The 12,914-nt window shown below is 48.0% G+C and overlaps 1 protein-coding gene across 4 annotated transcripts in view; it reads left to right on the forward strand.

Moving 5' to 3' along the window:
* The window catches only part of SEPTIN6 (septin 6), a 65,946-nt gene that overhangs the window by 24,678 nt on the left and 28,354 nt on the right, over positions 1–12,914 (forward strand). For all 4 annotated transcript variants that reach the window (XM_028087773.2, XM_028087774.2, XM_028087775.2 and 1 more), the window contains exon 3: positions 114–309. In XM_028087773.2, coding sequence (XP_027943574.1) covers positions 114–309 — 196 coding nt within the window. The remainder of the gene's footprint in view (positions 1–113; positions 310–12,914) is intronic.

Raw genomic sequence — 12,914 nt, forward strand, 5'->3', positions numbered from 1 at the left:
TAGTGTCTTATTGCGTACGTGCTCCCACGTCGATGAATATACGTCCAAAACATGATGTGGGGTCTGCACGGCCGTTGTGTGAACGTTCCGTAATTTGTCCTTTTGCTTTTCAGGAGAGACCGGTTTGGGCAAGTCTACCCTCATGGACACCCTGTTCAACACCAAGTTTGAGGGGGAGCCGGCCACCCACACACAGCCGGGTGTCCAGCTCCGGTCCAATACCTATGACCTCCAAGAGAGCAACGTGGGGCTGAAGCTCACCATTGTTAGCACGGTGGGCTTTGGGGACCAGATCAACAAGGAGGACAGGTAAGGAAGGGGATGGGGCGTGGAGGCTGGTGGGAGGCCACGCGGAGGAGCTCACCACGGGGTCCTGCCTGGACCTCCTCCCAAAATGGCGTGTGCAGGGCACAGACCCCGCACAAGTGGCGCCTCCACCCAGGGTCCCTGTTTCCACCAACCCGTCTGCTCCACGCGCTCTGCCAAAGGAAAGGTGTCTTTCCAATATACATGGGTGAGGTCTCCAGTCCATGTGGCAGGCATGTCTTGAGCTCCTTCCTACCTTGTGCCAGGCGCTGCCGTGCCCTGACAATCTAGAAAGGAATGACTTTGTCTCTGCCCTTGAGGCACTCACAGGGGAGACCGGTTTTGAACAAATAAGTTCCATCGAGTGTGATATGCTTTGGGAAGGACAGGGTACGAAGTGGTAAAGGACAAGTGACAATGAGCACGTGAGAGAGAGAACAGTCCGTTTCATGTGGGGAGATTCGGGAGGCCTTCACAGAGGAAGTGCCTCCTGAGCTGGCCCTTGACGGATGAACTCTTTTGCCAGACAGACAAGGGGAAAGAGGGAAGGGCAGTCCAGGCTGGGGGAACGCTTGTACAACGGCAAAGGAGTGTGGAAGACTATGGCATATTCTAGGGATCTATCGCTGGCTCTGTTTAGCTGGCTTAGAGGCAGATGGACTGTGGAACTAATGAAGCTTAAGCTTCAGGGCCCTCACTTGCACAGGCCCTGCCAAGGTCCTGTAACTAATTTTTAGTCGTAATGTTGTTTTGTCTTTCTGGAGGGCCCTTCTAATTGCATAAGCTTAAGCTCCCACAGTACCTGTGTCTGCCCCTGGGCTGGTGCTTGGCGTGAGCGAGGGGAAAGTAGGGAGAGATGAGCCTGAAGAGGGAAGCAGGAGACAGATCATGGGGGAATTTCTAGAATGTGCAGACATGGAGCCATTGAGAGGTTTTATGAAGTAGGTTTTATGAGATAGTCTCAGGGCGCCTGGGTGGCTCAGTCGGTGAAGCATCTGCCTTCGGCTCAGGTCATGATCTCAGGGTCCTGGGATCGAGCCCCATGTCAGGCTTCCTGCTCAGCCATCTGCCCCTCCCCCTGCTTGTGCTCTCTTTCTCTCAAATAAATAAATAAAATCTTAAAAAAAAAAGGAAGATAGTCTGATTGGCCTTGAAATAGATTGTTTGGAAGGGTAGGGAGAGCAGGAAGACCAATGAGGAGACTCTTGGACCGATTAGATCAAGGCCAGCTGTAACACAGGTGCTGAGATAGGAAAAAAGAGGCAGGTTGGGTAAGTATCGAGTAGGTAGAATCAACAGGACTTGGCAGAGGCTTGGTGTGCGGTTGTGAAGGCAAAAGAAGAATCTAGAATGAGGTCCAGATTTCTGGCTTTGGAGAGTGGACAAATGGTGGCGGCATTCATAATATAAGAGAACCACGTTTTCAAAGAATCAGCTGTGTTTTAGACCTGTTGAGGTTGCGCTGTCCGTGGGCTACTGAGACCCCTGATGACCTTCTGTGGTAGGCAGCTGAATATACAGGGGTTAGAGGTCGGCAGAGGGTCAGCACTGGAAATACCGATTTGGATCATCAAGCTATAGGTGCTATGTTCCGACCGCAGACACACGTAAGGTCACCCAGGGTTCAGAGTGGAGCGTGGTGAACGCTTGGCTACAGACAAAAACCTTAGGATGTTAAGTCAGCAGATGGAGCAAATGACACATTCTGGAAAGAGCTGAGCAGGAACATGCAGAGAGGTAGGAGAGACTGCAGGGTGCCGGGGTGGGGGTGGGGGCAGAGTTGAGAATGGAGTGTGAGTCAGGGGTGGGGCAACTCAGACACGGGGGGGGGGGGATGTGTTGAGGGCTGGGGTCAGGGAGGGGGTCAGGCGCCATCTGCACTTAACTAGACGTCACATGGTTATCACAACGCCCATCTCAGAAAAGGCCGTTCATCACTTTGAGGAGTGTCTGCTCATCCTTTTAGGATTCTCCTGCTTCTTAGCTGAACTGGTTCCCCAATTCTCCTATTTCTCCCTTGATGTTCCAACAGCCACACCCATTTCCTGATAATGAATACATATATTCAGCTTCTTAATAATTGAACCGAATTTTGTTTTTCATTTGACATCCTGGACGGACGCCTCTGCTTTTATGTAGCTTTGCTTATTATGCTAATTTTGTTTGCTAGAGAATAAATTGGACCCTGGGGAAAGGGGATGGATATTTGGGGTCATCTCAGCCACAGACGGCTCAGGATCTTTTCAATTAAATTTCTCACAATTCTCAGCAACATGCATTTAACATATCTGACATTGGAAACTGCTTTGGTAATGCCGGTTTGGGAGGACTGAGCTGATACGGCCCCGTAGAGGCTAATCTACTTCCATTACATTAGTAATATCCGTATTGTTTTTCCTGATTATAAACATGATGCATACTAATGCAAAATCAAATAATACAAACTCAAATAAGTAGAAATGAAAAGCCTCTCAGAAACTGGGCTGGAGAGCAGGGGTGCAGCAAGCTCCAGGGATTCGTAATAAAAAGCAGTGTTTTCTCCATACTGATGGGCTCATTCACGCATGGATATGTCAGGGCAGCCGCATTGGAGCAGAGCACGAGAATGTGATCCTTTACCCACGGTGCGTGGTCTTCCAAGAAGAACAGCGATTAAGGCCATACCCTGGGGAAAGCCACTATTTAAAAGATGCAGGAGCACGGGGCGCCTGGGTGGCTCAGTGGGTTAAACGTCTGCCTTCGGCTCGGGTCGTGATCCCGGGGTCCTGGGATCGAGCCCCGCATCGGGCTCCCTGCTCCGTGGGAAGCCTGCTTCTCCCTCTGCCTCTGCCCCTCCCCCTGCTTGTGACCTCTGTCTGTCAAATACATGGATACAATCTTAAAAAAAAAAAAAAAAGATGCAGGAGCAAAAGGAACTCAGGAGGGAGACTGAGCACAGGCTAGAAAGAGCTGTGCTTAGGAACTCAGGCTTTGGTTTCAGAACGACCTGGGTTCAAATCCCATCTTGTCACTGATTAGCCCGGCGATGTTGGACAAGTGTTTTGTGCCGCTGTCAGCCTATTGGTAACTAATGTTCTGGCTGGTCTGGCCCCTGTGGTTCTTAAGATTGCAAGACAGCAATAACCATCAGGGAACTTGGAGACCAGAAAGGTTTATTATTCACAGGTCCTGGGAAACACATGGCACAGCTGGGACCACACAGTGAGGTCTCGGGCTAGAGAAAGAGAACGCGGGTGTGGGTCTGGCGTTCGGCTTTTATTGAGATGGAGGGTTTAGGTCTAGGATTTGATGGGCTTGCTCTAGATGGGTGAATTTATTGTTTGGATTTTATTTATTCACTTGAGAGAGTGAGAGAGCGAGCGAGCACAAGCCGGGGGAGGGGTGAGGGTAGAGGCAGAGGGAGAAGCAGACTCCCCGCCGAGTAGGGAGCTGGACGTGGGGCTCGATCTCAAGACCCTGGGATCATGATCTGAGCCAAAGGCAGATGCCCAACCTACTGAGCCACCCAGGCGCCCCTAGATGGGTGAATTTAAAACATAAGAGCGAGAATTTAAAGCAGTGGAAGAGAAAAAACAAGTGGCCCAAATGGTCACTTACGGAAATCAAGATTTCTCAAACAAAGGAGCCCCGTGGCGGGGGGGGGGGGGGGGTGGGAGCGGAGGGAGGGCTGACTCTTCACCTTCAGGTGGTTGGCAGTGTGTTTATTCCAGATAGTCAGTTGTCTTTGAAGTGGATGCCCCAGCAATAAAACTTAGATCAGGCACTTGCATGGCAAAAAAGAAAAACCAGCTCTCAGAGCTTACACTATAAGACACTTAAATTCTCTATGGCTCAGTTTTCTCACCTGTAAAGTGGGGATGACGATGATACTAATATCTACTGTAGAGGGTTGTGGTGAGGCATACTTGATGTGCCTGGCATATGAAATGCTTCAACAGTGCCTGGCACAGGGGCGCCTGGGTGGCTCAGTCGGTTAAGCGTCTGCCTTCGGCTCAGGTCATGATCTCAGGGTCCCGGGACCGAGCCTCACCTTGGTCTCCTTGCTCAGCGGGGAGCCTGCTTCTCCCTCTGCCTCTGATCCTCCTCCCACTCATGCCGTCTCGCTCTCTCAAATACATAAATAAATAAATTCTTAAGAAAAAACAGTGCCTGGCACAGAGTAACTAACAAACAGAAGATATTGTTATGATCATGACTTTTATTGGTAGAAGAATCGAGGGAGAGTTGTACCATGTAGCATAATGGGAGGGAATAATAAATGAAACTGAAAAATATCCATTGGGTTTGGCACCATGAAGGTCATTAATACACTAAGGAATAATAATTCCAGGGAAGTTGTGGGTGGAAGCTAAATTGCCATGAGTGAATGGAAGATAAGTAAGTAAAGGCATCCGAATAACAAAAAGAGCGATAGGACAGAAAAGTGAGACCAAGATCAAATTCATGTTTACACAGGAATTTGGCATAATGTAAGTCAGCGGGGAAAGAATGGACTATTCAAGAAAATGGGCTGGGAAAATAGGCCATCCATCAGGAAAAAATAAAATAAGACCGTCCCACACAAACACTAGCCACAAAAATAGATTCCAGATGGATTAAAAACAAATTCTAAAAATATGAGGAGAAAATATAGGAGAATGTCTTTTTTTAAAGATTTTATTTATTTGAGAGAGTGAGAATGAGAGAGAGAGAGAGAGCACATGAGACGGGGGAGGGTCAGAGGGAGAAGCAGACTCCCCGCCGAGCAGGGAGCCCGATGCGGGGCTCGATCCCGGGACCCCAGGATCATGATGTGAGCCGAAGGCAGTCGCTTAACCAACTGAGCCACCCAGGCGCCCTAGGAGAATGTTTTTATAGCTCTAGGAGTAGAGAAGGTTTTTCTAATTGTGATACAAAATCCCAAAGCCATATAAGAAAAGACCAACAGATTTAAACTTATTAAAATTAAAAAAAAAAACCTATGCATACTGAAAGATGCTATAAACAAAAGTAAAGACAAACTACAGATAGGGAGAAGAAATTTGCAACCTATATCACAAAGGCTTTTTCTAAAATATAAAAAGAGCTTCTACAGTTCAGTGAGAAATAAACAGGTGATTGACAGAAAGGGAAATAGAAATTGCCAACTAACATACAAACTGATACTCAACCCATGTCACCAGTGATTAGGGAAGTGCAAAATGAAACAATGAAATATTTTTTATCCATCAGATTTGCAAAAATACAATGGCCTCTAACACCAGCTAATTTCATTCATGTTGCTGGGAATGTAGATGGATACAGATGTTTTAGAGGGTAGATTTGGTGGAACCTATTAAAATCTTAAATGTGAATTCCTTATGATCCAGCAGTTCCACTTTTAGGAATACATACAGAAAAGATGTTCACTGCAGCATTGGATATGGAATAAAAAAAATTTTTAAACAGCTGAAATTTCCACCAATAAAGCAACTAAATGAGCTACGGTACAACTCGACCATGGAATACATTTGGCAGTTTAAAAGAATGCAGTAGATCTGTGTACACTCACGTGGGTGTGTTATTAAGTGAAAAGAGAGGTTGCAGAATGATACATAGATCATGACGCCATTTGTATAAATCCACCCTTCCCAATGAAGCACCAAACACCCCCCGCATATAAATGCATAGAAAAAGATCTGCGAGGTGAACCAACAAACTGAAAATAGTAGTTACCGCTGAGGAGGGGAGCATAAGTATACGTATTGGTCACGCAATTAAGAGTAAGTTTTAAAAAAGAATGGAGTCTTTAAAAAGGAAGCAGATAAAGTGGGTGTAGACCGCTCATTTAAAAAGCTTTCCTGAACTGGGAATGAGAGATAAGGCAGTGTGTAGTGGGAGGCAAAGAGGTCAGGAGCGACTTTTTTTTTTTTTAAGTTTATTTATTTTTTGTAGTAATCTCGGCACCCAATGTGGGGCTTGAACTCACGACCCCGAGATCAAGAGTCGCATGCTCTTCCGACTGTGCCAGCCAGCCCCCCCCCCAGGGGTGATGTTTTTGAGGCTGAGAGAGCGGATGAGGGCTTGAACAGGAACAGAAGCTTCGAGGACAGAGAGGGGGAGGCAGGTGTAAGAGAAAGAATCCACAACACCTAGTAACCAAATTGATATGGGGGATCTAGTTCAGTTGATAACATTATACTAAAAGTCAACTGTGTGCCAGACACAGTGTGAGGTGCCAGGGATACTAAGAAATAAGGAAGTTGTAGTTTCGTGGAAAGGACTAATACGTAGTATACAAATTCTACATAGTGTAGTGAGTACGACAACAAAGGCACATGGAGGGAGCTGTGGGGAAAAGCGTAGCAATCAGCAGAGCCCAGTGGGAGTATAAGGTGGAAAGGAGGTGGTCGGGAATGGCTGAGCTAAGTCTTGGAATCTTGTAGGATGCACACAAGTTAACCAACCGGCATACTGTGGGTATTCAGTACCTATTTGTCAAGTGAATGAAATATGCATTGAAGGGAAAAAGAAAATTAAAAAAAAAAAATACCTCTAGGGGCGCCTGGGTGGCTCAGTTGGTTAAGCGACTGCCTTCGGCTCAGGTCATGATCCTGGAGTCCTGGAATCAAGCCCCACATCGGGCTCCTGGCTCAGTGAGGAGCCTGCTTCTCCCTCTCCCTCTGCCTCTCTCCCTGCTCATGCGCGCTCTCTCTGTATCTCTTTGTCTCAAATGAATAAATAAAATCTTAAAAAAAATACATTTAAAAAAATATCTCTAAGGTTTTATCTTTCAAGACCAAACGTATCCATTGAATGTGTTAACGAGGATGCCGATGAGGGTAGAAAACAGTCTACGATGTGTTGAGGAGTGAATGAGAAGGAATGAATGAATGAGTAGATTATTCTTTCCAAAAAAAAATCTCCATTTACCTATTAAATATTTCTTGAACTTCTATTATATGCCAGGCCCTGTAGTAGGTGCAGAAGACATACTCTATTCCTAAGGGAAGAAAAGACATATAGGGCAGTAGTTGGGGAGAACGTGTGGTTGAGGGGGATTGAGTTGAGGAAAGAGCTTTCTTTTGAGATGAGGGAAGACTTCAGCATATTTATAGTTTGAGGAGGAGTCAGTAGGGGGTGAGGAGCTGATAGATGAAGCAAGATTCTCGAAGAGCCTGAAAGGGATGAGAGCGAGTGCATGGAGGGTGATGGGCCTTGCACACGATGAGACTAGAGGGCAGGGGGGAAGGGCTGATTCAGTTCTAGAGGGCAGGGACTGAGGCAGGAAGTTGAGCTGGTGTGAGGCTGGTGGCCCCAGTTTTTTGATAATGTTGGAGGTAAGACCATCTCTCGAGAGTGAAGTTTTGGAGCTTGAGGAAAGTAGTGCCAGTTTGGAATGGTCCACGAAGGCAATGGGAAGGCAGCCAGTCAAGGTCAAGTAAAGGGATTGTCCTGTTGCTCTATCTGAGGTTAGAGGCCATGGCTTTGAGTGCCAAGACTTTTGTGATGGCCTCTGGCTAACTTCAACAGCAGCGGTGTGGCAGCCGAGGGCAGACCCTGAAATGTATTCTGCGCAGCACTTTGCTGGGCCAGAGGGTGGAAGGCAGGGGTGTAGTGGAGATGAAGGTGTTGATAAAAGAGTGGTTTGGGTAATCAGTTATGGGATTCAGCCGGGGCCGAGAAGGAGATGAGGCCAGGAAGGGGCTGATGGCCTATGAGACAGTAGAGAGGTCAAGGTACCTGAGGATTCCGTGGGGTGAAAGATCAGGTTTGGGAGGATCCGAGGTGTAAGAGGGTTGGAAAGATGAGAGGTTGTGGCCAGAGCACGGGGAGTTAGAGAGAGGATGTCTTGGGGGAAGCTGATCGGGCCAATGGTAAAGTGTGTCGGTGGCTGAAGTAGAGGGAGCCCGAAGGTTGTGGAGTTTAGACAGTCGGGGAATAAAGAGGCTGCAGGTTGATGGGTTGTCTACGAGCACACTGCTGACTGCTGTCACCCAGAACGGGGAGAGAGACTGCATGAGTCAGGCGCCACGAGAAGACGATGTCTAGAAGTGGCACTGGGCGGGGCCTACGCGAATGCCCACCCCGCTGACCCCAAGGCACACAGGTTGTGGGAGAATGAGCAGCCTACTCCAGAGCGGGCTGCCAGGTAATGCGGTCCTCAGGGTTGTGGTATCCTTCGGGGTTGGGGGGGAGCAGGAAGGGATTAGGTTTCCATTAGGGCGAAGAGGTAGGCAAGTTCTGTGGACAGGAAGATGATAGAGGCCAGCCTGCTTAAACTTTCATGTTGCATACAAGCCACTGAGGCTCGTGAGAAGACGCAGACTCCGATCCTGTAGGTCTGGGCTGGGGACTGGGGTTTCTGCATTTCCAACAAGCCCGCATGTTTGGCTTTGTTCCTGTAGACCTGACGTTGTGCCCCCTTGGTTTTGCCGGCCGAGATGGTTGTGCTCAAGCACAGTGTCTGTGACCGGGACTTGTGAGTTTCCAGCGGGGGGTGGGTGGGTGGGGGGCTCTGAAGGCTGTGGCTACACAGAGGCCAGCACGTGGGAGAGGGAGGAGACTGGGATGACCCGCGGGCATCTAGCAGGCGTGATTGGGAGGTGGTGACCACTGCAGCCGTGGGAACGAGCGAGACCACCCAGGGATAATGCATGTGCAATGTTAGTAGAATGACGGCAAAAGATGGTCCGGGATGGGACCTTTGAGACAGGCCAAGATTTAAGGCGATTGAGAAAGAAGAGTTCTCAAGGCAGTGAAGCCAGAGGGCAGTGTTTCAAGAAGGGACTGGTCGTCAGTGTCCAGAGAGATGGCAATTGAAAAGTGCTCGCTGAGAGGTAAAATCATTAGTTTTCTGTAATATGACTGTTTAAGAAACCCAAGGTAATCAGTCATCTGGAAAACACTTCTAATGAATACCAGTTCAGTTAGGTAGCCAGTTTCTTTCTTTTTTTTTTTTAAGATTTATTTATTTATTTGAGAGAGAGAGAGAGAGAGAGAGACCTCGCACAGAGAGAGAGAGAGAGAGAGAGAGAGGGAGAAGCAGACTCCCCGCCGAGCAGGGAGCCCGATGCGGGACTCCATCCCAGGACCCTGGGATCATGACCTGAGCTGAAGGCAGACGCATAACCGACTGAGCCACCCAGGTGTCCCCAGGTAGCCAGTTTCAAGAGAGACATGAAGAAAACCATGGACTTCTCATCAACCGACAATAACTACCTAGAAAACGCTATGGAACAGAAGACCTCAGTCACAGTAAAAACCCCTTACTCTATCCTGCCCACAGACCCGACGTGATCCCCACAGCAGGGACACCCTGCTACCTCGCTTGCTTCATCTCTTACTGTTCTTGGTCCACCCCCTTTTTTAAGCAGACTCCACGCCCAGCATGGAGCCCAATGTGGGGCTTGAACTCACGACCCTGAGATCAAGACCTGAGCTGAGATCAAGAGTCAGATGCTTAACCGACTGAGCCACCCAGGCGCCCCTGTTCTTATTTTTAATAAGGTGAAATTCACACAACATAAAATGAACTATTTTAAAGTGAATAATTCAGTGGCATTTAATACATTCACAATGTGGTGCAACCATCACCTCTGCCTCGTTCCAAACATTCTCATTTCCCCCAAAGGAAACAGTGAACACTAACTCCCCACCCCCTTCTCCCCTCTTTTCCCGGTAACCACTATTCTATTTTCTTTCTCCATGACTCTGACTATTCTAGGCACCTCCTGTAAGTGGAATCATACAGTATTTATCCTTTTGTGCCTGGTTTCTTTCACTTCAACGGTGTTTTCAAGATTCGTCCCCGGGGCAGCATGCACCAGAATTGTCTTCCTTTTAGAGCCTGAGTAATATTCCATTGTCTGGATCACCCACATTTTGTTTGGCCAGTCATCAGTTGATGGCCATTGGGTTGTTTTCACCTTTTGGCAGTTGTGAATAATTCTCCCTTCCTGCACTAACTCCCAGCTCCCTTGCCTTCTTCCTACTGCAAATCTCCTCAAGCTCGCTTCTGCCTCTGGACCATTACCTTTGTTATTCCACTCTGGAATGCTCTTCTCCTAGATTCTCCCATGGCTGTCTTATGCAGCTTAAAGGTCACATTGTCGGGAAGCCTTCACAGTCACTTTTTATTCCCATTATCGAGGGGAGTAAGAAGTAGTGTCCAGACCAGGAATGGTTTTTTAAATAATTTTCTAAAAAAATATTTTTATTTATTTGAGTGAGAGCATGAGCAGGGGGAGGGGCAGAGGGAGAGGGAGAAGCAGGCTTCCCGCGGAGCAGGGAGCCCGATGTGGGGCTCGATCCCAGGACCCTGAGATCATGACCTGAGCCGAAGGCAGATGCTTCACTGACTGAGCCACCCAGGCGCCCCAGACCAGGCACTATTTTGTGCCTTTGGCCTCCTTAGCAATCCAGTGAGGCCTATGGACTCATACTTCAAATAACGGTTTTAAATGCCTAAAATATGCCCATTATACTAAAAATACAGTTCCCAAAATATTTTCAAATTGTGATTTAGTAATCTATGTCCTTCTTTATTAGTTCCTGAAGTAATATCTATATGCAGCTCTATCTAACATAATTTAGGAGGTGTGTAAGGTATGAATGCTATTTTGAGATATTTGCAACAACTGTAATAGGAAGCAAAAATATCAGTGATTTCTACTGACTGTGAAATCACAGGTACTGCTAAAATTACTGTAGATTGTTACCTACATTTGTACCTGAAGAAACCGCTGAGCTTCAGTGAGAGCTCAGTGAAAACGAAGTGGTGTTTTCCAAGTTCGTGGATCCTATGAATCCTTGGAAGTCTGTGGACCCCAGGTTAAGAGCACCTGCCCCAGGGGCGCCTGGGTGGCTCAGTCAGTTAAGCGTCTGCCTTCGGCTCAGGTCATGATCCCAGGAATCGTACGTTTGGCTCCCTGCTCGGCGGGGAGCCTGCTTCTCCCTCTGCCTGCCGCTTCTCCTGCTTGTGCTCTCTCTCTCTCTCTCTCTCTCTGACAAATAAATAAATAAATCTTAAAAAAAAAAGAGCACGTGCCCTAAAATGTGAAAGACAAACAGTAGTGACGAAGAGGGGTGGATTATGTTGGGACTGGGTTTTTTTTTAAAAGACTATTTATTTTAGAGAGAGAGGGGAGGGAAGCTCGCGCGGGGGCGCGCATGCGCATGAACAGGGGGAGCAGAGGGAGAGAATCTCAAGCCGACTGCCTGCTGAGTGCGGAGCCTGTCTCAATCTCACGACCCCGAGGTCACTCACGACCCCGAGGTCACGACCTGAGCCCAAACCAAGGGTCAGACGCTCAACCGACTGAGCCACCCAGGTGCGCCTTAGAGCTGGGTTTTTGTAGCAGATGGAAGAGATTGTAGGAGGCCAGGGAATAATGAGCGAGAAGAAAGCTGCCTTCTCCACCCCTCCGTGGAACTTGGGTGTGAGAGATGTAGAAATTTCCAGCTGAGAAGGTATCTGAGGGAAGCCCCATCTTTGAAGGGGAATCAGGTATGACCTGGGTGAAAGAAACATTTGTGCAGAGACTGCCTGTGTGACTAAGGGATTCGGTTTATCATGGACTGGGGGCCAGAGAGCACAACAGAGCGGGGTGGAATCCTTACTAGATTCCAGATAACCACGCTGGACACTGAGGATACACAGATGAGTAAGACAAAGATGAATCACCCATTATGATTAGTCTAGAACAAATGCTGCCGGTTGATTGGCTGGTTTGGCTGGTCTGATCCAGGGACCCCCCTAAGGGCCTGAGGCAGCTGCAGAAAGATAGGCCCAGGGTATCACCAGAGATGAGGGGGAGGGAGGATGAGAAAAAAACTCAAAAAGCACTCTTTTCTCCTTTGGTTCCTTTTGCAGAACAAAAAAATGAAGTAACAAAAAAAGTTATGTAATGGAGAAAGAAAAAAAAAAAAGAAGCAGTGCCATGATCCGATAATTCAAATGAGCCAATCAATCATCCAAAAATTAATTAGAGGAGTCAAAGGGATGCATCCCCCACCCTTGCTCCTAATTCTTCAGGAACCTTCTAAGGATCTCTGCAACCAAAAAAAAGGATTCTATTTTTAGAATTTTCTCTCGGGCTCCAGAGATAACTTGCACCTGGATCTCTCATCTGTATGTAGCGCTCAGAATCTAGGATTTGTCGATTCTTTTTTTTTTTTTTTTTAAGCTATTTTGCCTTCTCTCCCGGGGGGATCTTTTGGAAAGGCTCAGGTTGGGGGCTGCTGCAGGTGAGAAGCCCTGGCCCTGTCCCCGCCCCCTTCGATCATGTTTCTATCTGGCGGTGCTATAGCTGCAAAGCTCACTGCTTGGGTTACAAACCTCTTCTGGCTTGAAGGGAGGAGGCCTTGCATGGCACACAGATGGGGGTGAGAGCAGAGGCAGAGCTGAAGCCACGCTGACCTAGTTAGAGCAGAAGGAGGCTGCAGGGGTGGCAGGAAAGGCCCAGGAGAGAAGAGAGAAGCTTCCCGGGACAGGGAGGAGCAGAGGGTTTAAGATGCCCTGGCAAGACTTGGGGTCGTGAAGGGGACTTTGTGTGGAGACTCAGTGAGCTGGGTGCGTGTGTGTGCGCGCGTGTGTGTACATGTGTGTGTGGGGGCAGTCTTTACCAAATGTTGTCCACATGCTTAGA

The sequence above is a fragment of the Eumetopias jubatus genome, unplaced genomic scaffold (assembly GCF_037043125.1).
Source record: "Eumetopias jubatus isolate StellerSeaLion01/CBP00866 unplaced genomic scaffold, mEumJub1_p1.0 scaffold_11, whole genome shotgun sequence".
In the NCBI taxonomy this organism is placed as follows: Eukaryota; Metazoa; Chordata; class Mammalia; order Carnivora; family Otariidae; genus Eumetopias; species Eumetopias jubatus.